The sequence below is a fragment of the Aethalodelphis obliquidens genome, unplaced genomic scaffold (genome assembly GCF_003676395.1).
Source record: "Aethalodelphis obliquidens isolate GAN/ISIS:26980383/991018 unplaced genomic scaffold, ASM367639v1 scaffold45, whole genome shotgun sequence".
Taxonomy (NCBI): Eukaryota; Metazoa; Chordata; class Mammalia; order Artiodactyla; family Delphinidae; genus Aethalodelphis; species Aethalodelphis obliquidens.
This window is the reverse complement of record NW_020837989.1, coordinates 1,633,980-1,659,751: the sequence shown is the minus strand read 5'-3', so window position 1 is coordinate 1,659,751 and position 25,772 is coordinate 1,633,980. Positions and strand designations below refer to the sequence as shown.

The 25,772-nt window shown below is 47.8% G+C and overlaps 1 protein-coding gene across 5 annotated transcripts in view; it reads right to left on the bottom strand.

Annotated features, from left to right (window-relative positions):
* ADAM19 (ADAM metallopeptidase domain 19) overlaps nucleotides 1-25,772 on the bottom strand; it is an 89,156-nt gene that overhangs the window by 25,214 nt on the left and 38,170 nt on the right. For 4 of the 5 annotated variants that reach the window (XM_027081433.1, XM_027081429.1, XM_027081430.1 and 1 more), the window contains 8 exons: nucleotides 24,666-24,742; nucleotides 15,454-15,646; nucleotides 14,714-14,779; nucleotides 9,932-10,003; nucleotides 6,401-6,567; nucleotides 4,165-4,249; nucleotides 3,338-3,477; nucleotides 1,066-1,243 (listed from right to left, as the gene is read on the bottom strand). In XM_027081433.1, the coding sequence (XP_026937234.1) occupies nucleotides 1,066-1,243; nucleotides 3,338-3,477; nucleotides 4,165-4,249; nucleotides 6,401-6,567; nucleotides 9,932-10,003; nucleotides 14,714-14,779; nucleotides 15,454-15,646; nucleotides 24,666-24,742 (978 nt within the window). The remainder of the gene's footprint in view (nucleotides 1-1,065; nucleotides 1,244-3,337; nucleotides 3,478-4,164; nucleotides 4,250-6,400; nucleotides 6,568-9,931; nucleotides 10,004-14,713; nucleotides 14,780-15,453; nucleotides 15,647-24,665; nucleotides 24,743-25,772) is intronic. The other variant, XM_027081435.1, reaches the window with a different exon arrangement.

The following is a 25,772-nucleotide window of genomic DNA, read 5'->3' as shown; positions in this document are numbered from 1 at the left end:
CCTCCATGAGGACAAGGACCATGTCTATTTTTTCTGCCTATCTATTTTCCTATCCTTGGCACATGACATAGCACCACATACTCAGTAAATATTTGTTGAATGAGACGCTCCTCTGAATATAAGCCAACTGGCCAAGCCCACTCACAGTCTTCTCTTCAACCCCACCGGGCCCTCCGTGATAATACAACTCTCTCCTTTCTGAAGGGTCTGGGCTGATCTCTCTGAACTCGTGGTGTGGATGGTGAGCCTTTAACTAGTTCTTGTTTTATTACGAAAGTTACGTGCTGGCATTAAAAAAAGTCAAACCATGGAGAGGATTAGAAAATCAAATAGTTTTATCCCACATATACAGACCCTCAATCTCACCCGCATAGTTTATTCTGAATACATAGAATACTCACGCATTCTCCCACAAATTATTTTGCATGTTAACGTACATATTTTCATCCTTCAAAAAACAGATATGAAACTATTCAGTTCTGCTTTCTGCAGAACAGCAAGCATCTGTTAAAAGTGAGAGAGCTATGCTGTACGCCCACCACTCTCATTCTGAAGATTATAAGGAAGGAAAGAGCTTGTACACCAAGAGTTCTGCTCCTTCTTCCTCCTAGAAGCCCCTTTCAGACTTGCCAGTACTTCCTACATCCCCTTCCTTTCAATCATCTCTTCTCCAGGCCAAACAGCATGAGCTTGTTACTTTAAGCATCCTCGTAAGGCCCAGGTTCAAGTTCATATATCTGGCTGCATGGCCTTCAGAATAAATTCAGTGCAGCTGGAGGGCCAAGGAGGCCACCTGTGGCTTCACTGGCAAAGACTGTGGTTTCTGGGTAGACCTGATACTCACAATCTGAACATAAACAATGTCAACTTCAAACCGGGGGAGTCCATAGACATGGTCCATATTTAAGGCTTACCCCCCACATCTTATTTGTGACGGGGTCTTTGATAGCCACGTGTGTGCAGGAAATGCCTATGACTAATTTTTCGCTTGCATTCTCTTTAACCTTGAGATTTGAAGCCAATGCAAAGTCTTTCCCTCCCACTAGCACCAGCACAACAGCTTACCTCCTCCTCTCCACAGTCACACTCTTCCCCATCTTCCAGGTACCCATTTCCACATCTCTGGCCTCCATACAGCGTCCTGGTGTCCGGCATGTTGGAGAGACACATCCCTCCGCCTGACTGCAGATACCTGTCCAGCTCCTTCCTGTTGCATCTATTGAACACTCTGGGAAAGGGGTGCCTGGGAGAAGAACAAGGTTGGAATTAGCTGGGAGTATGAGCATCAAGCAGCCAGAACAGCATCAATCCTGCCGCCCATGAGGCTGATTCCAGCTGGACTCAGACTCCTATAGTCCCATATGCACATATATTCTGCCCGCCTAGAGCATCACTTGTACATTAACATTCTAAGAATTAAGAAATATTAACCACCCCATAATGCTTTTTTTTCTCACGCCCCATGGAGGATTTACTTGAGAATTTGAAGCAACAATTTCAGCCATTTTCATGAAGGAGTTGCAATAAATAAAGGATAACTAGTGTGTCACAATAGGTCTCTTGAGCCTTAGAGCTGAATAAAATACTAGCCAACCCAAACTCTTCCTGAAGCTGATATTAGATGGAGATTTTCTTAGAACAGAAGACCAGGCCAAAAAAGGCCAAGTTCAAGGGTTTAATTTCTTTGTTGGGCCAGTGATCTGATCTCTGTTCTAAGGATGCAGGCAGCACTCCAAACTCAACCAGCTAACTCACAAACACGTGGTCTTTAATCCCAAGAATATAAAAGGTCCTGGATCCCGCTATTGGGAAAAAGAGTCAAAAGCCGCACACTCTCTGGCGGCAGGTCAGTACCACAATTTGGGTCTGTAAGGGAAGAGTTATCCTGATCCCAATTCTCTAAACCAACTAAAGGTTAAACACTGGAGGGTTTTCTTCAGTTGTCAGGAATGTCACAAAGAACTTGTTACTAATAATTGTTAAACTACTAAATTTTGTGAACAGCTTAAAAACAAATATAACTCTCTCAACCATTTGTCTACAGATATGCTTTTTAGATTGAGAGAGAAATAGGTGGACTTAATGGTGAGCTCACAGGGATTTGAGAGTGACCCATGGAGTCGTCCCCTGCATGTCAACATCATCCTTTGTGTGTGACTTTCTCTGAGAAGTGAGGAGAAAGCAATGGACACTGGAGCTCCAAGAAAGCTGCATCTCCTATCTATCTATCTATCTATCTATCTATCTATCTATCTATCTAATCTACTTATGTATTTAGGCTGCGTTGGATCTTCACTGCTGTGTGCAGGCTTTCTCTAGTTGCGGCAAGCAGGGGCTACTCTTCGTAGCAGTACGCAGGCTTCTCACTGCGGTGGCTTCTCTTGTTGCAGAGCACAGGCTCTAGGCGCACGGGCTTCAGTAGTTGTGGCACACAGACTCAGTAGTTGTGGCTCTCGGGCTCTAGAGCGCAGGCTCAGTAGTTGTGGCGCACGGGCTTAGTTGCTCCGCGGCATGTGGGATCTTCCCGGACCAGGGCTCAAACCCGTGTCCCCCACACTGGCAGGCGAATTCTTAACCACAGCGCCACCAGGGAAGCCCCTGCATCTCCTCTTGGAGACACACCATTCCCTAAGAAGCATAAGCAGACCCTAATGGTTTGGGGTGGGAGGAACACAAGCTCCCACCATGGTGCCTTCTGAAGAGTGACTAGGGTCCCAGAAGAACCCAGTGTTCTCTGCTGTCTGAGTCCAGGCACTGACTTTTAAGCAACTCCAGAATTCTCTTCAAAGGCTCTGGTTTAAAGACCCCTCACAGCTACAGGGAGATGGAGCTGCCTTGTCCTTATTCCTTGTGGTAAACACAGCCTGTAAATTCCCTGAGGAGTCACTGGGGGGGGGTGTGGATGCTCCCCTTCCCTTTCCTCGTTCTGGAGGCCACCTCAGCACGTTCAATCTGGCCCAAGGCATAACAGCACTGATCACACTTCATTCACATGGAGGGATTAAGGACTGTGGCTGTTATAAATGGGTTCTCAGCAAAAATTCATGAAGTGGAAAAGACACACGTGGTTATGCCAATTTTATAGCTAAAGAACCCCAAGACAGAAACTAAGTATATCTAAGGTTACACCACACCAGACTTCCTGCTAGAAACCTGTGCTCCTTCCATACAATTGTTTTCTTGGTCTTCTTCCAATGCTTTTGTTGTCAAAACCCCCTTTTTCTTCAATGCCCCCGTTAGTATAACAGAGGCTCCCTGGGCCGGGAGCAACACGGGGGCCACACTGGCCTCTCGTGCTCTGCCGTCCTCCCCGTCCTCACCTTCCTGCTTGACTCACCCGGTGGCGGCTGCCATGATGCACCCACCATCCGCCGCGCTGGCGGAGCAGCAATCCGCAGAATCATGGCTCATGCCGAAGTTGTGGCCCATCTCGTGGGCCATGGTGGCAGCCACGCCAATGGCATTCTCAGAGTGGTCCTGCTCAGGGAGACAGTTCAGGTCAAGGACATCTCCCCACTACAGCCCTGCCTCTCCTTTAGCCAAGCCTCACAGTCCTCCACTGATTGTACAATTGCTGTGCGTACAGGCTCGGTGACTAAAGCCCGTGCTCTTAACTACCCTGCTGCATCTGTCAATAAATACAGGTGGATGGAGGGGTGGACAAATAAATGGACAGCAGCCTCCTTGCTGTCTACTTCACAGGTCAGACATGAGTAGTCCAAACACTCCCACAAAGTCAGAGAGCACTTCAAAAGAGGGCAATAATTTCCTGTGACTCTGAGACAGGCTCTTGCTCCATAAAGATATACAGAACAACACGAGACTTCAGATAAAAAAAAAAAGCATTTCATCTCTGTATCTTACAATTTCTCAACCCCTGGTCTGGAACATATAAGACATCTAGTGATGTATGATTAACGTAATTGCTTCAAGGTGTCTCCTGAGCTTGAAAATTGGGAATAAATTACAATAAATGAAAATTCATCCCTGAGTACCTCCACCTCTTAGAACTTAATGCCTTCATTTTAAACAACGGCCCTTCTTTATGTTCAATCTCTTTTTTCCTGCAACAATTAATACAAAATTATTCTTTATAAGATGACCTCCTGTCTCGTGGGGCAGTTCTCCGCCTTCTGCAGCATCAATATATTGGCTGAGACTCACCATGTTGACCCCTCCAGACTGGTACACAGAGCACATGGCCATGAGGGGGGCCAGGCCGATGGTGGTGCCGTGGAAAGACATGCCCCTGCAGGAGGGAAGGAGAGAGGGTGACTGGAGTGGGGACCGAGAGGGCTGTTTCCATGTGCCCAGGAGTGGGCGGCCATCACGGCATTCCCTGGCCCTGCTGACATTCCCAGATCATTCCCAAGGGGACAGATCCCACTACTCTAGGCCAGCTGGACAACTTCCAGGTCACCACCCCTCTCACTTCCTCTCACCTACTCTCTCACTGCTCCAGAGAAACAGAAGAGAGAGCAAAAGTTCACTTCTTCCCACAATATGCCCGTAGCCCCATTCCCTGGAAGGAAATGGGCAGGGCTTGCAAAGCTGCATCCCATTCCTGCCGCAGAGGAAAAGGTCAGAGGGTGGGGATGAGGGAAGGGTGGCACAGGTTCTGAGGCTGAAGTGAATCATGCCCACTTCCGCCAGCTGCCAGGGTGCCCTGCCACATCCCTGGCTCTGTGGTATGTGTATGGGGAGGGGGGGGGTCAGGGCAGCAGCTGTGGGGGCTGATGCTTCATTCCTGCATCACTCTGGGGCCAAGGAAACAGATGTGTCCCATCAGGAGCCTCACAAAGTGCAGCTGGGTGCAAGGATGAACTGTTTCTGCCTTTGTTTTGCAACTGTGCTCCTAACCTGCCAACAGCCAGCTACATTCCCCCAGTTTAACACATGCTTTTCTCAGCTGTACGCATCCAGGGCAGGGGCAAGGGAATGAATAAAATACCAGTGTTTTCGTGCACACCACAAACATGAAATTTATTTAAAGCATCTACATGGAAGTTCATTACATCATGCTTTTATATCTCTGTGTTTGTCTTCTTACTTAGACCATGATATCTTAGAGAGTCAAGGCTATCTCATGTATTTTGGGGTCATTAGAACTTAGCAAAGAATCAGACACGTAGTGGGTGCTTAATACATGCTTGTTGAATTCAAGGCACACTTATCTTCAGAGAAACACTGCAAAAAAAATACATGCAGGGCTTCCCTGGTGGCGCAGTGGTTGAGAGTCCGCCTGCCGATGCAGGGGACACGGGTTCGTGCCCTGGTCCGGGAGGATCCCACATTGCTGCGGAGCGGCTGGGCCCGTGAGCCACAGCCGCTGAGCCTTCGCGCCCCGGGAGAGGCCACAACAGTGAAGGGCCCGTGTACCGCAAAAACAAAACAAACAAACAAACAAAAAAAACATGCAAAGCTCTATGACGCCCTACTGGTTATCTGATAAACTCACACAGGGCTCCGAGGAAGTCCTACTGGAAATTGGATTCAAGGTCTTGCCCAAAGCAGAACTCCAGGCTTTCAAAGATCAGGCCAAAGTTTTGGTAACCAAAGACTCTTCCTAGGTAAATGTGCTATCATGAAGTAAGCACTTGGGTTTGTTGTACGGATATTTCCCCGGTCTCTTTTAAAGAGTAAACAAAGGTTTAAATGATTGTTGTTTCAGAGATATTTAGGAAACAGGAAAAAAAAATTGGTTTTATTATGTATGTGCCTTTTGTTGTAACTTCCTGAGAATACCTTTGGAAGTCAACACTAATAAATACTAGATAATCACCACGGGGGACTGTCACGGGCCACCGTGACCCCCATCAGTTTCTGCTCTTTTCTCTCTGGGGATTGAACAAACTCCAACACATCCGCCCTCTCCCCCCACGTCTCCCTCCCCCCAAACACACTATTCCTGCACCACCTGCCACTTGACTGTCTCGCAGTCGACCCTGAGCCCCTGGGAATGACGTGAACGACAAGCAGAGGAGGCCCCTCTCCTGTGCCTGCTTTGGGCGATTAACACCTGTTCTAGAACAAAGCGCCACGAAGATCAAGGTGAGCCCCTTAGAAAGTCTATTTCAAAGCAGCCATGACCAACAGTCACTCACTTCCCAAATACACACCCAGTTGTTTCAGAGACTCAACTAAATATGTCTAAGGCTAATTGTCTTGGGCTGTAAACACTTCTTGGGATTGCTATGACTCAGGCTTTTTAATATTTTCCTGCATATACCGGGTATGGAGCACACGCCTGAGGAACACTTCGTCACCTGGACTGGAGAGTAAGGATGGCTTAGTCCAGCCAACCTTCAGCACTGGGGAGAAAAGGGCAAACAGCACACGCACTGCAGGCAGGGGCTTTGCAGCCAAGGCCAAGGCAACACATACGGAAAAGGCTATTTACGTGATTAACTGTGCATTGTCATGGTTCTTCCAGGCGAGCAGCTTGCGCCTCCAGCTAAGAAAGGACCAGAGGGTAGAGTACGGGTTCTCCGAAACTTCACACATATTTCCATGAGTCCACACTTCCAAGCCCACGAGGGCAATCCGGATATTCAAGGATCGGTAAAACTGAAAACACACAGAGAAGAGAGTCACAGCATCATCTGTCAACACCACTTGAGGTTATGAGCCCCTTCCTAGCCCAAGCGCTCAGAGCACAGATTCCAGATTTCCCTTGTATACATGCCTCCAAGGGGAAGAGGGAACACGTGTTGCTCTTCACCTTCTCAGAAGGGGGACATCCTGAGACAGGCACGACATCCTAAGAGAGGCTCTGTCCCTGGTGGCAGAGCTGGCGTGACTTAGCTTAGAGAAATGAAGACTGAGATAGGACACAGAGTTGTTTTCAGACATGCACAGGGTTCTCATGTGGAGAAAGGATCAGCATTTTTGCACATAAGTCTAAAGCGGGGCTCAGTCTATAGGTAAAAAAGACAGGAAGACATTTCATTTCAAACAGGAAAAAAGCTTTCAAAGTGAGCTAAGCCACACTGTCATCTATAATAAGGACCTTTGGCCCAGGTGTCTGGTACAATTATCCCTCCCAATTCCTTTACGGCCCTTATCATTTTTATACATGTCTAAAAAGTTCTCTTGTATATGCATTTTCAAAACAACTTTATTGAGGTATAATTTACATATCACAGAATCCACCCATTTTAGGTGTACAGCTCAATATTTTTTAGTAAACTTACCAAGTTGTAAAGTGATCACCATAATCCAACGTTAGACTATTTTCATCACACCAAGATCCCTTATGTCCACTTACCATCATTGCCCATTTTCACCCCCAGACCTGGGCAATCACTAATCCACTTTCTGTCTCCACAGATTTGCCTTTTCCAGACATATTCTATAAATGAAATTATACAATATGTAGTCTTTTGTTATTTCTTTCATTTAGCATGTTTCTGAGATTCATCCATCTTGTAGCCTGTATCAGGCTGCCAGTCCTTTTTATTGCTGACTAGTAGTCCATTGTGCGGATATATTAATGGATTTATTGGAAGACGTCTCCGACTCATTTTGGAAGTAAATGGGTGTAAATGAAATACAGGTAGATAGATGTGCTTACTTTGAAAATGTCCTTCCCCATCACTGGGGGTTTTTGGGTTTTGTGAAGGATGCCATAAGCAGGTTGCAAGCTTTAGGTTGCAAAGGTCCCAGATAATCTTCAGGATTTTGTCCAACCCAGAGATCCTGAAATTCTATACACGAGCCTTGATCCTTGGGCTCCTTAAGGCTAGAGCTACGCCTAACTTTCATGACACAGTATATTTCCTCTCACACACACATAGCAAGCAAGAAGAGGGTTTTCCTTAAAGCGAAGTACTGGAAGGCGTAGGTACAAGGAATTCTTTGACTGGCCTATCCTAGAGAATACTGAGACAGCAACTTAAAAAAAAAAAAATTGCAGGTAAACCTAGGTCATGTGAGCAGGAGATGCCATCTTAATCCGAAAGTGACAGGTACTGCCCCAAGGTAATTATAACAATCATAGCACCAATGCTTATCAAGTGCTTTCTATGTATTAAGCACTGAGGCCTAGAGAAGTTCAGTAACTTGCTAAAGTCTCAGCAGGAAGCTGGCAGAGCCAGGGTTAAGGCCCGGATTACTAGACCTCAGAGTCTAATCATGACGACACTACACTGCTGAAGTGCTACCATATTTACACATCCAGAGAATCAACTTGCCCCCAAGAAACTGTGATGTAAATGGGCTCCAGATTCAGCAGAGTATCAGTTGATTTCAATGGAAATTTTGATTTTCCTGTTTTATGCTAGGTCAATCATTACAGAAAATAAAGGGTTTGGATTTCAAGTTGAACTTGCTTCACTAGGGAGCTTTTTGAGGACTTAAACTTGGCTTTTTTCACAGTTAAGGAAAAACATTTTTGATTGGGTTCATGATTCAGCTGATTAGTGCAGTGCATTCCAGTTTTAGTTCCATAATAGTTCAGTTCAAGTAGGTGGGTCAGCAAGCCTCAGAGAAGTGAGTTTGCCTTCCCTAACCCCAGCCGGGAGTGACTAACCTCAGCTGCAGATGAGATAACCGAGACTGCTTCACAGAGCAGACCAGCTGGCAAGGCTGGGGGCCTTCCAGCAAGGATGTGGTTTGCTAACGCCTCTCTTCTCCTTCCACTTTTCACCAGCACCACTGGTTCGATCACCCAGACCAGCTGCAGAATCTACATAGTGGAGACCCAGCCAAGTCTCCCACCTGCAGCATCTCCAGAACAATAGATGTCACATGGGGGATAACATGGTCTACCCCCAGGGAAACAAGCTTTTCTTGTTTTCCCAGATGCTGAGTGTTTGGGTTGTGGGATCATTTAGATGTTATTGCTGAGTGAACTGAAGGCTAGAGAGAGGACTGGACTGTGTCCCTGGAGTCCTTCCTTCCAGGAAATGCCAGTGTTTGACTTTCACCAGGCACCAAACACTGACCAGCGTTTCCAGAGTCATCTACGGCAAAAACACAGGGCATAGACCTGCCCATCCAATGACTTCAGTACACTACCAAATTTGCTTGTAAATCCCTAAAAATATTTGTTCTCTTCCTTATCCTCTAATATTTTTTTAAAATATATATATATATATATATATATATTCCCCCTTGAGACCTGGGATCCAGGAATCCCTAGCAGGCCCAGGGTTAAGGTTCAGAAGTTTCGTGAGTGCCCTGAAACTGTACAATAAATGTGATCAGATTCTCAGAGACCTGTGATCCCAAACATTAAAATCTACTTTTTAAAACTATTTACCACTCGCCTATCAAGAGGCCACTGTCATTCTAGGTTACCTCTTCTGCATTTTGCACTCTTTCATATAAACAAAGTATTTCCAAGTCCCAGACCAGCCTATTCTAGTAAAATTCAAGAATCTGGGTATTTCCTAAGAGCTTGTTTAAAAGAGCCTGACCTAGGAAAGTTAACCAACTGCATGGCTTTTCTAAGAGACAAAACCAAATGATTTTAGAACTGTTTTACAGACAGAGATTATACAGATTGACCCCAAACAACCCACTCCTCAACTTTTAAGGCAGGGATGAGGGGAAGGGAGTCAGAGGACAGCACTCTGGGTCCTCACCCCTGCTTCAGCTTAGAGGAGTCTGTTGTCATCGGACTTCTATATTAGACATTGGAAAAAGGATTCCATCAGAAAAACAATCCAAAGCTATTGATTTAAATCAACCCCTCATTTTGTAAATTAAAAAACAAAACAAAACAGCAACCCAAACAAGACAAGTTACTTGGCTAGGTCCATGCAGTTGACAGTCTTGTCGTGACCACTGAGCTTCAGCTGCATCGCTACTGCCTCCCAGAAGCTGGTGGGGCGGCCAGTCGAGCAAGAGGCAAGTCAGGTGTGATCTCCTGTCCTGCAGCTCCTCTAAGGTGCTGGCACCTTTCCCACAAGGACACACCTGGTCTCACCTTATCAACATAATTGGCGATCTCCATGAGCTTGTGTTTGGTGGCGTCCTGGTCTCGTCGATTCTTCTGAAACTAAATGGGGCAAGCAGAACTAGGTGAGACCCCAGCACCCTTCCCAGGACCCCTCGTGTGCCCCATTACTGGTCTTTGAATTCATTTTCATTTTCTTCCATCTTCTATGACGACGATCTCCCTGACACATAGTGTCAGCTTGGGAGGGCAGAACCTGGGTCACATCCATCTTGGTACCTCCAACTACTAGCTCAGTTCCAGGCACACGGTAGGCATGTTAACAGTTGTGCAGTGAACTGAACTGTCTTCCTCCAGCCTGTGAAGTCAACCTTGTTCTCCTGTCCTCCTAATTACAAGGCCTCCTGCAAACTTCCACTGGGGCTTAGAAGAGGGACCAATCCAATCCTTGCCACCGTCATCACCCCAGCATGGAGCCGCCATCACAGGGATCTCACAGGGCCTCCGTGCACGTGATCAGTCAACACGGTCAAATTGTTGCTGAACAACTGCAGTGTGCAAGACACTGCACTTGGTGCTGGGTAGGATACAAAGTGTGTGGTCCTGGTCCTAGCCTTGAAGGAGCTTCAGTTAAAACACAGAGCGGACCAGAAACAACAACAATGGCAGATGCTATATTTAAGGAGTATGAAATAGAAACGGGCTGAGAAAACCTGCACAGAAATAACTGCAACAGGAGGCTGTGTGAATGACACAAAATGAGTGCTGGCAATGAGGATCATAAAACCTTCGGAAATAGGCTTCATCTAGGCACGCTACTCAGATCAACTAGCAATGCCTTCCACCGTGAGAAGAATTCTAAGACTGCAAGGGGCTCGGCAGCAAAAAGTGCTGTGCTCCGTCAGAAATATCTGCCCTGGGCAGCAGGAGGGGCACATTTCTGTAGGTAGCCTCACTTAATCACGCCTGCTTCAAAGGGTAGATCACGGGCTTCCCTGGTGGCGCAGTGGTTGAGAGTCCGCCTGCCGATGCAGGGGACACGGGGTCGTGTCCCGGTCCGGGAAGATCCCAGGTGCTGTGGAGCGGCTGGGCCCATGACCCATGGCCGCTGAGCCTGCGCGTCCGGAGCCTGTGCTCCGCAACGGGAGAGGCCACAACAGTGAGAGGCCCGCGTACCGCAAAAAAAAAAAAAAAAAAAAAGGGTAGATCACTTTCAGCTGCAATGATGAAGGAAAGCTTCACAGCATAAAGATAAAACTTGCTACAACTGAAACCTAAATTTGAAAATGATGGGTACGTCCTATATGCTGCCACTGTTACACAGAACCTGGGTACCTATCTGATTTACCTTGTGTACACACGATATATGTTACTTCAGTCCAAACCTTCACGTCCTTCCTCCACTGCATCCCACAAGAATATACAAGAAAGAAATGAAAAGAACAGCCAAATAAAACACCCTGGGATATTTGTCCAGATGGGGGTGTGTCTCAGCCACGATAGGGGGAGAAACGCACCGTTTCCTATTCTCCCACTGCTTCTGGACCTTCCTGGGCCTCCTGGGAACCGTGACTCATCAGAACTGCAATTGTCTCACTTTCACCATTGCTTTCTACGGAGTTAAATTCAATGTAAGATCCTGGGACTTAGACCTTTCCAAGGTGTTAATCCTGAAGTTTCTCTTTACTCAGTCATCCCATTTCTAAACTCGTCCCACAGGCACAGAAAGTGCTGCAGCATTTAGGGAGTATTTATTAGAACATCAGAGTCAGACTTCATTGTCTTTCAGATATATTAATCCTATCTTCAAACAGCTGCCCGATAATACCACCATAGTTTTAAGGAATGTACCATGCTATCCTGAAGAGCCTCAGGCAAGAGTCAGCAAACTTTCTGCAAATGGCCAGACTGTAAATATTTTAGGCTTTGCAGCCATAAAGTCTCTACCACAACTACTCAACTCTGCCATCGTAGCTCAAATGCAGCCATGGACAACACATGCAGCGGTAGGCATGGATACGTTCCAGTAAAACTTTATTTATAAAAACCCAGAGTGGGCTGGATCTGACCATGGGCTATAGCTTACAGACCTCTGATGTAAAGAAAAGAGTATCTCCCACTTACACTTTCTGGGCTGACACAGGCCTTAAAACACGGTGCATCACCTGGTCTTTCCCAGCTGCCCCACATTCTGTCTGTATCTTGAAAAGTCCTTGGCATACCTGTTCTCACAGCTGCCCTGTCTCCTCCTCCAAATCCCATCTTGCTCTTCCCCCACCTGGATCTCTCATTTCACCTAAGGAATGAATAAACTGCGAACCACCCCCAGGTGCTCCCACCTAGGCCCAGGGAGCTGCATGGTCATTTTTACTGCTGAAAACCCTCTCTCCAGGCAGCAACCCCATCCACGTCTCTGCTCCCTGTGCTAAGTCCAGAGCCCAGAGGCGAAGCCTGGCCTGTCTCAACACCAGGTTATAAATCACAGATAAGGCGCCCTCCTCTTCCCTGTCTGCCGTCCTCTCAGATTAATTAATTGTCAGGAATACATTTCTGCCCGCGGAGGATGAGAGGCCACTTGGAGAGGGAGTGGGGGAGGAGGTGGTGAGGGGGGCAGGGATTTGTGAGCCTGTGAGCCCAGCCTGGCCTATTACTTCCCCACCCACCCCTGCCCAGGACCTGAGTAGTGAGCACATTCCCTATCCACCATCCACTGAGCTGCATGAATCATGGCCTGTGGGCAGCACCTATGGGGCGCTGCTGGAGACCCTCCCTCTAGAACAGGAAGATGGCTCTATGCACAGCACAGTTCTGGAGGCACCATGGGCGCACACTTTTCCTTTTGGGGGTTTGCTGTGACCCTGGAGGTCAGGAGACTGAAGATGTCCGATCCTCACCCCACCCCCGCTTCAGCTTTCAGACTCACACCCAGTGGGTTTTAAATCCCCACACCAGGAGTCCTCTGGTGAGAGTGCAAGGCCGAGGGGGAGCATCACCCCACCTTTCCATTAGAGCAGCTGTGTTTCTATATGCTTAACTATCGGGGTCCCAGGAGCTTTCATCTGAACAAAGGATTCTGCAGCACACACAAAAAAAACGTTCGAGACCACTGTATGAGAGGATCTCAAGATGTCCCGGAGCCGGGGAAGCTCAGCTCTCTTCCAGCAACCCTCCCACTATGGCAGTTCTGTTAGGCAGGGGCCAGCGCCATTAGCATCCCCCATGACTGCGCAGCTGCGGCTTTTAAATCACTTAGGATTTTGCTCCCCACACCACTCCCCCATCCTACACACACACCAGTCTTTGGAAAGGAAAACAAAAGGAAAAAAAAAAAGAAAGAAAGAAAGGCTGCTGGAAAAACCAATACCGTCACCAATTAAAAAGCAAAACTCCTCTCAAAGCAGAACAAGATGTTTCCTCGGGGCTTCCCTGGTGGCGCAGTGGTTAAGAATCCGCCTGCCAATGCAGGGCACACGGGTTCAAGCCCTGGTCCGGGAAGATCCCACATGCCACGGAGCAACTAAGCCTGTGTGCCACAATGACTGAGCCTGTGCTCTAGAGCCCACTAACCACAACTACTGAGCCTGCATGCCACAACTACTGAAGCCTGCACTCTAGGGCCCACAAGCCACAACTACTGAGCCCGTGCACCACAACTACTGAAGCCTGCACTCTAGAGCCCACGGGCCACAACTACTGAGCCCACGCCACAGCTACTGAAGCCTGCACTCTAGAGCCCGTGCTCTGCAACAAGAGAAGCCACTGCAGTGAGAAGCCCGCGCACCACAACGAAGAGTAGCCACCACTCGCGGCAACTAGAGAAAGCCCGCACGCAGCAACGAAGACCCAACGCAGCCAAAAATAAATAAATAAATAAAATTGAAATATATATATTAAAAAAAAAAAAAGATGTTTCCTCGGCCTGGGAAAGCCCTTCACCTCCGCATCTCTGCGCAGTTAACGACTCCGTGTCCTTGCAGACACTCAAGGGCCACCTCCTCCTGCCACTAACACTGGAAGGCAGCTCTTCCAGCGCGAAGTCTAGTATTCTTCCCCCTTCCCTGCACTGCCTCCAGGATCTGTGCTGTGGGATTGCTCCTCTGGGGGAGCTGCTAACTAACCCATTTGGATGGTATGTCACAGATGGGAACTGTGATGAGTTCTGTCAGAAAGGGAGCCCCAGGCGAGGTGCAGTGTGAGAACGTGGGGAGTGCTCAGCTCATCTGACCTTCCATGCCCAGAAGATATGTCAGTTCTGTGGTTGAGCCACTACATAAAGTGAGAATGAGGTAAAATACGGCTAATTTAGGCAAATATGGGCCGTAGGGCCTGAATCCATTCTTTAGGAGTCAGCTTCAACACCACTGCCTTGGGAAGCTTTTCCCAATTCATTATCTGCACTCTAATCCTCTACAATGAACCATCCTACAGCAGTCATCACACTTGGAACTAGAGAGTTTTTGTGCTGCTACTGTAAACCCTGTGATGTGAGGGGCAGGTCTATCTCTATTCTCCTGAAGGATAAGCACCAAAACCTAAGGGTCTTCAGACCCAGTCTAAGAAATGTTAACCCAAATAACAGTCTTTATCCTGATGTTCTGATTAATGCACTGAGCTGGAAGAGACTTCTCCTTGTTTTTTTCCCAACTATGTTTAAAATAGCAAAAAGAGCCCTTGGTCAGATTTAAGGTCAAAATCACATGACAAACCGGAAAAAGAGGAATGCTTTAGTATTTCCCCAAAGCAGTTTGAAGGCTGGAATGGAAGCTATCAAGAGAGCAATTTTTCTGCTAAAACCCATTGCCTCCCCCTTACCTCTTCATAATCAGCCACAAGGTAAAGCTCCACATACTTCATGGAGTGTAAATCTTCCCTTTTCATCTAAGAAAGAGACATAAGCAGATCAGAGCTATAGAAATGGTGGACTTGACCTCATTTCAAAAAACTGCTCAGAAATGGTGCAGTTAATAAGCAGCGGCCCTCCTTACTAAATCTGTACCTGGGATCTAGAGACAACCCCAGCTATGGTCGCTTCATCATCACCCTCACTACACCTTCCACCCGCCATCTTGGTTATCGCGGGAGGCTGCTCTGGGACAGCGGGTCCAGTCCTTTAGTCTCCAGAAATAACGAGCTGGCTGCCTAGTGCAGACAGAACAGAGGCTGACATACCGTGAGGGAACATGCTGACAGTCAAGTTCCCAAAAGACATTTAAACCACATACCTCTATTTTCGGTATAAATAAATACAAGCATTTTGTGCACATGGTTAAGTGGCTATTCCAAAAAGGGAGGCGTATATTTTTTTCTCACATTTTAAAGTTTCTGAAATCAGCACCTTATTTTAAAGGTAGTAATGTTTTCCCCCAAAGCTGTTATTCTGTCGAAAACAAGGGTTTCTCACACTCAACAATGACTTAGACTAAGAGGAAAAAGCTATTTCCTCCTTCTTAGCCATCTCCCTTTAATTTAGAAATACTCCTGGATCCAAGGTAAGGGTCCTCAAAAGGGACAAGCCTATCCCCAGGCTAACTCCTGTGCTAAGAAAAACTCACCCTGCGAGGTCGCTTCTTGGTCTGGTTTGTAAACTGAAGGACCCAGTCCCTGGCGGTGGGCTTGGAGTGCTCGAACCCACAGTTCCTGGGGGGAAGCTTGAGATGTTCGGATCTGTAAATAAGGTGGTAGCCCTCGCTGTCAGGGAGGGGCTCGATGATGTAGCTGAGGTTACTGCTCACCATAATCAGTCCTCTGTTGACGGGAGAAATAGAATCTCTGGTCAAAGATTGTGGTGCTGGAAAAGCCTCTTGCTCAGGCCTCAGTTTCCCCCTATAAAAAATTTCACAGTTGGTTTTGATCATTGCTTCTTAATCTTATTATGGGGTCGTGTACTCCTTGGTGAGAATCTGACGCAAACTCAGACTTCCTCTCCAGAGAAATGCACATGTACGTGAGATGTGGTGCACGGTTTCAGGGTACAAAAGCATATCACAGAGAAGCTTGAAGGTTCTAAAAGGGCTGGACCAGGGACAGTTCATACTCATAAAGGATGGCAGGACTAGGATCCTAAAAAGCCTCCCAAACCCAAACATAGCATACAACAGATCACAGGTCAAAACTTGATAGACGGAGAAAAAGACAGTCTGGTGACTGGAGGAAGAATGCTGGCCTGAGGATGAGGAGACCCAAGTTCTAATCTTAGCTCCAACATTAAATTGCCAAATGCTCTTCAACAAACCTCTTCAATCACTTCAAGCCTCCGTTTCCCCAAGTGTAAATGCAAATGAAATTTTCTAACTTCACAGGACTCTTGGGATGATTAAATGGAAAGACAAGTGTCCTTGCTCTTGGAAACCAAAGCTAGAGACATCACTGATGGCATGCCTACCAGCCCCAATTTCCCTGTGTCAGCGAGGCAGCTCTGCGGTGAGGTGACACCCACAACCAAGCATGTGTGACTACTCTTTTCTCTGGGTTACAGATACTAGCCTTGAACTCAATAAATATGTGTGTTCATTCATTATATTTTTTCATTCATTGAACCCTTACTCTGTATTAGATGTAATCTAGACATAATCCCTGCCCTTGTGTAATTTACATTCCATTGGAGGACAGACATTCATTCCACAAATACTTCCTGAGCTGCTGCTATGTGCCAGGCATCGTGCTAGTTGCTGAGGACGGACTAGTGAACAGGACAGACAAGATGCCTGCCCTCACGGAGCTTAGAGTCTGAACATGGGAATAAATCACTACAGTATGTTAACAGAAAAGGCAAAAAGCTTTCATCGCCCTTAACACTGATGTTGGATGCTGCTGCCTGGGGTGCTGCATCAATGAGGCTTCTGGGCGCTTTATCTGGACTCGGTGAGAAAGAGTGCACAGCTTATCACCAATCACTATCACCAATAATCAATGGAAGGGACAGCAGAGGCCCCCGTAGCAGGTATTTGCCATCCTTGACACCGTGAGATGAAAACTAGAGCAAGGGAATGTTATCAGGGCCCTGGGGAAGGAAGGTCCCAGCAATGTACCCCAGGGACCCCATAGCATTTCGTGTGCTCCAAAACCTCAGGCTCTATCCATTCAGAAATTTCAAAAGGTAAAGTGTAGCCAAGTCAGTCTTTGCCACTCCAAACTGGCAGGACCTCTCTTCGGCTGTCTCGGCTTCCATCCCTGCCCCTAGCACCTCCGGATCCCCGCCCAGGTTTTGCCCTTTGGAAAGAGCCTGTGATGCTCTCAGGAGAGACAGCGCCAGGCCCTGATCAGCAGCAGTCCTTCCTGGAATCCATCCCTGGTTGACCTCATTCCGGTGCCAGGGAGCCTGACGACTTCCCGGCTACCTCATCCAGGCTGACGCAGCAATCCCAGACCAGCCCCCCGGCGGGACGCCCAATGGGCTGCCTGTGCAGCTGGGGGTGAGAGTGGAACAAACAGCAAGGGTCACATCCGCTCCTGAGTCCGGACGGGAAAGGGCAGAGGGCAGAGCTGCTGTGGGCATCCTGTTCTCAAGCTATCTTCTCATCTTGGCTGACCAAGGCCCCTCCCCGTCACCTCAGTTTCCCCCAGTGGCTACAAACACTACAAACCAGCCGATGGCTTTGTGTGCACTGGGTTGTGGCTGTGGAGATAACACCCAGTGGGTGGAAAGTTCCAGTGTAGCTGACCAGGCATCACTTGAATAAGCCTCTAGGCTGAATAGGACAGAGACAACACAGAAGTTTGGTGCACAGTGAACAACAATCATGGTGGTTATAAACGATTGAGTCTTTACTATGGACCAGGCACTGTGCTGAGTATTTTATTATTCACACCAACTTCTATGATCCTTACAAATATTATCCTCATTTTACAAACGAGAAAACTAAGGCTCAGTGAGGTTAATCAACTGACCAAAGTCACACAGGCAGTAAAAACCTAAGTAGTCTGGTTCTAGGTCCCAAGACCTTAACCATGACCTCACACCGCCTCTGTCACCAGAGCCCTGTAGCTATAAGTGACAAGAATCAGCAACTCTCCTCTGAGGCGTGATTACCCAACTGGCCTGTCTGAAGTAAGACCCCAGCTGGGAGAGGCAGTCAGTCCACTTCTCATTTTTAGACACCATTTTTTGAGAGTTAACTATATGCCAGGCACTGTGCTTATAACTGTCATTCTTATTTCATTCTTACATCAACGCTGTAAAGCACCATTATGGGTCCCATTTGATAGATAAGGAAACTGAGCTCCAGAGAGATTAAATAACAAGCTCTCATGGGTATTCTGGGGCCAAAGATTTAAGGTCCGGCAGACTCTGGACCACATGCCCTTAACTTCTATGCTATCTGCCTCTATCAGTGAGTTCCAAACCTAGGGGTCAGAGATCTTAGGATCAAATCTCCCAGATCTATCCATTAGAATATTCTACAGGGTGTATTAGAAATGGAGATGTCCAGGCCCCACCTAGGAGATGCAGGTTCTGTAGGCCTGAGCAAGTGAACAAGTCCCATTGGAATGTCCTGCACAGCCACACTCAGGAACCCTGACCTGGAGCCCAGCCTCTGGCAGGGCCCTGTCTTTTCACAGAGCTCTAAGCAATTCTGTTCCAGGGAGTGGGCAGATTATAACTGGAGAAACACAAGCTCAGAAGGACATTGAAGGTCCTTCCAGCAATAGGACTCTGCGGCCGCTCCCCTCCCCTGCCCCTGCTGCGGCTGCTGGTAACGCGCCTGTGTCACAGTTGCCCCCTTCCCGACTGCCAGGGGATGGAGAACAGGCTGGCGCAAGCCCTAGCATGTCACAGCGAAGCCAGCTTTGAAAGTGGGGGGATTTGTGAGAATCTACTTCCCAGGGCCCTCCACTGTCACCAATCCCAAGCCCTGCTAGCTGCCCTCCCCTGAACACTCGCCAGTCATTTCTCCTTCTAAGTGTCTCAGTTGATCTAATTTGCTAAATGTAAGCACTGGCAGAGCTTAGCGGGGGGTGGGGGTGGGGTGGGGTGCGCGGGAGGGGGACCCATGAGGTTGGGTGGCCAGGACCTCACACGCTATTCATTGTTGAGAGCGACCTCACACGCTATTCATTGTTGAGAGCTTGATACAAATGAAATTGTACAGAGGAACCCTGGCAGGGCAGGCCAGGCAGGCAGCCGGTTTAACCCCTGAATGACTACAAGACTCGCTCAAATGCATCCTTCCAGGAACTAGGCAAGAACTGCTTCTTAGGAATTTGTCCATTCAGAGCTGAACCCAAGGGGACACACCCTACATGCCTCCATCCAGAGCTGCCCTAAGAGGTAATCACTCTGTCACACTTCTTTCCTTCCCCCAAAATCTGCATGCAAGTGAGAAGGAGTTACAGGGAGCTTCAAAGGCAGCACAGAGGTGACGTGGTCACACGGGTGATGTGGTCCCTCTGGGATGGGGTGGCAAGCCACAAGTGGAGAGCATGGGCTCGGGAGTGGGACACACCTGGATTCAAATTCTGGCTCTGCTGTCTGCTAGCTTTGGGCTAAGTTACTCAACAAAGCTTCCCCTCTCACAGGGCTGCTATGACAGTTGACTGAAGTAAGAGGCAATGTTTACTAATAATTAGGGTAATATTTAAAAAGGATAGCTAATAGTCATTGAGCATGTATGATACACAAGGCAGGGTACAAGGCATCTTATTCAGTAGCCATTCAGCACATATGTATTGAGCACGTACCGTGTGACAGGAACAGTTCTAGGCACCGGGGATGCAGCGTGATAGGAAAACAAAAAAAAGTCCCTGATCTCAAGGAAGTTGCACTCATCACCTCATGTAAATCCACCAATGATGTCACTATTGTTGCTCCCATTTTACAGGTGAGAAAACTGATGCTAGGGAACTGAAGCAACCTGTCAGGTTTTATACCAGGAACTGCCTGGCCCCAGAATCTACACCTGACAAAACTTGATGCTGCCCTGTGAGCGCTTACTCTATGCTTGACACAGAGGTAGCATTTCTTATCTGTTCTGCAGAAGGAAGGCCAGGTATTCAAATGGGAAAGGGCCACGCCTCTCCTTGGCAAAAGGGCAGATGGGCATGGACTGGCTCCTTCTGTCCCAGGCGCCCCACCTCCTGGAAACTCTGCCCACTCTCTCTGCAGCACAGACATTTCTACACTGAAGAGTCCTTTCCATGGTCTTGTCTACCCTGCTTTCTCAGATAAGAGGAACCAAGGCCCAGAGAAGTAGAAACTTGCCCAAGGTCACCTAGTGAGCTACTGTTAGAGCTGGGGGCAGATCCCAGGTCTCCTGACATCCAGGCTCCTTACTCATGGGCGGAGCCATGACACCACCCTCAGCCTCCCACCCAGGACTCAGCAGCCCCCTGCACCGTGGGCATCATCTGGAGAGCTGAGCTGGCCAAGGCAAAGACAAGGAGGAAATGAAATGAAACAGGGGGAGGAAAGCTCAGAGATCACACAGCCGGGAGGTATGGAGCTAGATCTGAAACTCAGGTCGCTTGACTCTAAATTGTGAGCTCCTTCTAAGCCATCACATAACGTTCACACACATCCTCCTGTGCACACTCTTAATTTCATATCCTCTCTCTCCCTCTCTCTCCCACAAAGTCTGAGTCCAGGGACCTGGGGTAAGGTATAACCACAGTGAGTATGGGCCCCAGGGTTTTGAGGACAGATCTGCTATAAGAGTGATGCATCAGGGCTTCCCTGGTGGTGCAGTGGTTGAGAGTCTGCCTGCCGATGCAGGGGACACGGGTTCGTGCCCCAGTCCGGGAAGATCTCACATGCGGCGGAGCGGCTGGGCCCGTGAGTCATGGCCGCTGAGCCTGTGCGTCCGGAGCCTGTGCTCCGCAACGGGAGAGGCCACAACAGTGAGAGGCCACAACAGTGAGAGGCCTGCGTACCACAAAAAAAAAAAAAAAGAGTGATACATCAAATAGATGACTACAGGTGAACTACTGTATGTCTTTGAAAGACTTTCTATGTAATTAAACTTGCCAGACATTAGTACTTAAGATACTATACAGCCATTAAAAGAATGAGCTAGATCTATGTGTGCCTACGACATAATGTGAAACTGGAAAAAGAAAAAAACGAATTACAGAATGGTATGTATAACCCTATAACCAATCTCCCTTGGATTAAAAAATCATATATACACATCATTATGTATTTCAATTATGTATACTCCCCAACAGATTACAGATGGGGAATGAGATGGATTGAAAGGGCAGGACAGGATAAAGAATCTTCACTTCTTTTAGTTTTATGCCCCAGTATTATTTGGATGTTTAGTACACTCATTAGTTACGTAATGATAATCTTCAAGCACTTTCTTTACAAACAAAGTGACCAATCAGGTTTAAAAAATGTTTTTACTGCAATCAATACCTCTCCTGCTGATAGACAGTGAGTTGGACACACATGTGCGCACGCGCACACACACACACGTACACGCACGCCCAGTGTCTGCCAAATCCCACAGGTTCCGTCAAGGACACCTCAACCCAGTAATGTCTAGATTTCTTCACAAATAATCGTTGCTCCTAAAATTTATACTTTATGTTAATTTGCAAAGCATTTGTGCACACAAGACATCGTATAGGACATTTAGATGAGTCCTTCATAGGAGACAGGCTTGGGGAGTATGGACACTAAACACCCCTAGGAAATGGTGTGCCACATCGTTTCATTGGTGTAGTTTATAAATATCCAGAGCTGCCACTCTATTCTCGAAGGGGTCAGGGGCCTAAACAAGATTACAGAGCATTATATTACATACCCATGTTCCTTTCTGGAAGGAAGATTTCTAAAAGGATACACAAGAAACTGGTAACAATGGCTGCCTCTGGGGAGGGGGGATTCGGGAAACAGGAAGCGTACTCTTTCATTGTACGTTCTTGTATTATTTGAATGTATTTTTACTATGATCCCGTATTACCTCTTCAATTAAATGAGCCTGAAGAACTGCTTTGGAGAGAAGAGGACGCCCAGCAACAATCTAGAAACTCAGCTGGATTCCTCTGTATTTGTATCATCAGCCTGAAGATCCCACTTGGTATAAATCCTACCTATTTTCTCCAATCACAAAGAGCATGTTTCCAGGAGAGAAGCACAATCGCTATGGAGATTTTCCATTGCAGCATCGCTTTATGAGCCTTAGTGGGGGGCGACTGGAGTGTTCCGCGTTCCGCGGGTTTGAAGCCTGCTGCTGCTACAGCTGCTCCTACTCCAGAGTCTGAATCGAGCCGTCTGCCAGGCGTCTCCAGCTCTTAAATCAGTCGGGCCCACAGACACCCTCGGTTTCTTAAGGTGTGTAGTGAGAAGGCTGGGAAAATAAGGCGGGTGGACCCCATAAAAGGGAAGCGTGCAAAATAGAAACACATGGACGGCTCACCCAGTTCCCCCCTATCAGCACAGCTGTGGGAACGATGTACAAGAGGCCAAGCCAAATTCCCACTGCCCCAGACCAAGAGGACAGAGGAATAGGCAGAGAGAAGCAAGTCACACCCGCATGTTCCCTTTCCTCCTTCTTGGGACAGATGCTGTTCACTTGCAGACTGCAGACGACTGGGCCCGTAAACACCACTGGAAGGCCAGTTGGCTAGGCTCAATCAGGTCACTTGAGCAGGGGATTTGGGGTCTCTGTTATGGCCTCCCAGCCAAAGCTTGTTTCCTGCCTGATCCCCTCCGGCCAGCTCACCATGAAGCCTTACAGATGAGACATGGCTCGATGTATAAACAAACACGTGGGATCAGCAGCATGATGGGCCTCACGTTGGCATGCGAGCCTGGGTGAGTCTTAGCATGGTTTCACTGTTATAAGATGATGATAATCCCGTCTGCATGCTGTAGTGTTAACACAGCACTTAACGTTCTCTACCATGCCTATCATCCATGCCCACTTTACAGATGAGAAACTGAGGGCTCAGGAAATTACTTTTATATGCCTGTCTTCCCTCCACCCGTGTAGGACATGGGCATAGAGCAGACACCCACTATTAATTTGCTGAATGAAAGAAACAATCATTGGCTCAATCGATCAAGAGAGAGGAAGGGTTCACAGTGGAAACACCTCCTACTGGCTCATGAGGGCCAACGTGTGCATATCTGCCCAATGCTGCCTTCAGTAACATCATGTTGATAGCTTCGAACTGGTCATGGTGGGAATATTTTTACCAGCATACTGGCAGATGCTACATATCAGTGCTTTTTTTTTCTTTCTGTTTTCGTAGAGCTAGGTTATCAACACACTGGGTATAGGTACCACATAGTATAGGCAATTAAAACCCAGGCAATTAGTATAGGCAATTAGAACACAGGTTTTTCAGATCATCTCTTTTCCAAAAGGAGGGGAGGGTGGGAAGAGTCTAAATAAATGATTTTTATTACTCCAACATACATGTATAGATCCTACTATATGCAAAGCACCAGGGCAGGCTGGAGGAGAGAAACAGATATTGAGATAGAATTCATCTTCTCAAGGAACACATATTCTCAGGTATAAACTATAACGGGCACACATATCACCTGGGGATCTTGGTAAAAATACAGGTTACAATCCAGTAGGTCTGGGTGGGACCTAAGATACTACATTTTGAACAAGCTCCCAGGTGATACTGATGGTGCCCGGCTGCGGGCCCCGCCCAGGAAGCACGGGTCTGGGAGGTGACTGAGTGCTTGTATATACTGGCCAGTTCTAAACGTTAGATATCTATTAGCACGTGCAATCCTCACAACACGACAGATATATATTTCCCTTATCCACATTTTACAAAAGAGACCATCAAGGTCCAAGGTCACCCCTCTGGTCAACTGGTACTTGCTCAAAGCCAGGTCGTCTGGCTCAGAGAATGAAGTCACTCTCTTTCCAACACGCCCCCTCGTTGGAACTTTTCAGTTCATTTTCTGTCTTGAAGATTATCCCTGCTTCTCCCTTCTCTTCCTGCTCTTTTCACTAGCTGCCCATTTCCTTTTTTGCCCCCTATAAGCACTTCTACCAGAGAAGAGCAAAGGAGACGTGGGAATAAATGCTCAAATTCATCCATTTCAAGTGTATGAACCATGTCTTCTATTTCCTATATCCTGGTGCTTTGACACTGGGACCTTGCTCCTGCCCCCAGGGTTAGCCACTTCCTACAGATGGTAACTCACCAGTGAGCACAGCATGCCTTTCCAATGGGCTTCTCACTCTCTGGGCTGCCCACCTCCCCGGGCCTGTTCACCCCAGGGCCAGGTACCAGACAACTAGGGACAGCCCCACGCCCCAGATCCCACCAAAATTATTCAAACTAGCCAATCCTAAGCCTGCTTACCCTGCCTTTCCTGTTCCTTTCCACAGAAACCACAATAAAGACTCTTGCCCACATTCCCTCTCCCCCGTCTGCCTCCTGACTGACCCCTGTGCTGCCCTGTGCCCCAGCCCCAGCATGGCATGCCCCTCCTCCTGGGATCTTGAGTACAATAAAGTGTCTCTTCAACGGCAGTTGTCTCCTGCTCTGTGGGCTTCACCACACCTAAATAATAATAAAACCTCAAGCTCCTCAGGAAAGAGTCTGCTCAATCCCCAGTGAATCTGTGGGTTATCTATTATTAACGTTATTATTTTTACCGTCACCATCATCAAAGGATTACTTCCCTTGTCCCTCCCAAGCTCAGTCCTTCTCAGAGCTGGCTTGCATACATTCTCAACAGACAGCTTCTCAAAGTCCCTGCCCAAGGCCAGCCCCGCTTAGCTTAAAAAATTCCATTGCTGGGGAGAGTCTCAGGTGCGCCCCACCCAGCACTGTCAGGGCCTCTTACCTCATTCCCCGGCAGGTGCTGAGCGTGACACTGGACTGTTCTGCCTTCCTCACTGTCCCATGGTAAAAGCAGTGATCCTAGCGTGGAGAAAGCGGGTGGTCAGACCACAGGATACTGATAAGCACGGCAATGTTAGTGTCTCGTGAAAGTCAGGGATGATTATATAGCTACCCTAAGCTTACAGTCTGCAAAGAGCTTTCTATGCCACCATTTTATTTGACCCTCGCAATGTTCCTGGGCGGTGGGACGGGGTGGATGCCATCATCCTCACTGAAAAGATGAAGAAGCTAAGGCTCAGAGGAGCAAAGAGATTTGCCGCAGGTCTCACTGCTAGTTGGGGAACCCAGGATTTCAGATCTCTTTTTTTTTTCAGAGAAACAGTTTATTTATTTATTTTTGGTTGCGTTGGGTCTTCGTTGCTGCGCGCGGGCTTTCTCTAGTTGTAGCGAGCGAGGGCTACTCTTCGTTGCATTGCACGGGCTTCTCATTGCGGTGGTTTCTCTTCTTGTGGAGAACAGGCTCTAGGCACGCAGGCTTCAGTAGTTGTGGCACGTGGGCTCAGTAGTTGTGGCTCGCAGGCTCTAGATCATGGGCTCAGTAGTTGTGGCGCATGGGCTTAGTTGCTCTGCGGCATGTGGGATCTTCCCGGAGCAGGGCTCGAACCCGTGTCCCCTGCATTGGCAGGCAGATTCTTAACCACTGCGCCACCAGGGAAGTCCCTCAGATGTCTTTCTATGACACGATGCTGGCCACAGGAAACACTGGCTTCTCAAAAGCCTGCGTCCCCACTAGATTCACATCTTTGACCCCCCGTAAGGACTGAACAGTGTCCGCCGCAAAATTCATGTCTACCCAGAACCTCAGAATGTGATCTTATTTGGAATAGGGTCTTTGCAGATGTAATTAAATTAAGATGAGGCAATACTGAACTAGTATTCTTATAAAAAGAAGAGAGGACACAGAGAGACACACACACACAAAGAGAAAGGCCATGTGCAGACGGAGGCAGAGATTAGACAAAACTAGAAGCCAAGAAGCACCAAGCGTGGCCAGGAGCCACTAGAAGCTGGAAGAGGCAAGGAAGGATCCTTCCCTAGAGACGACAGA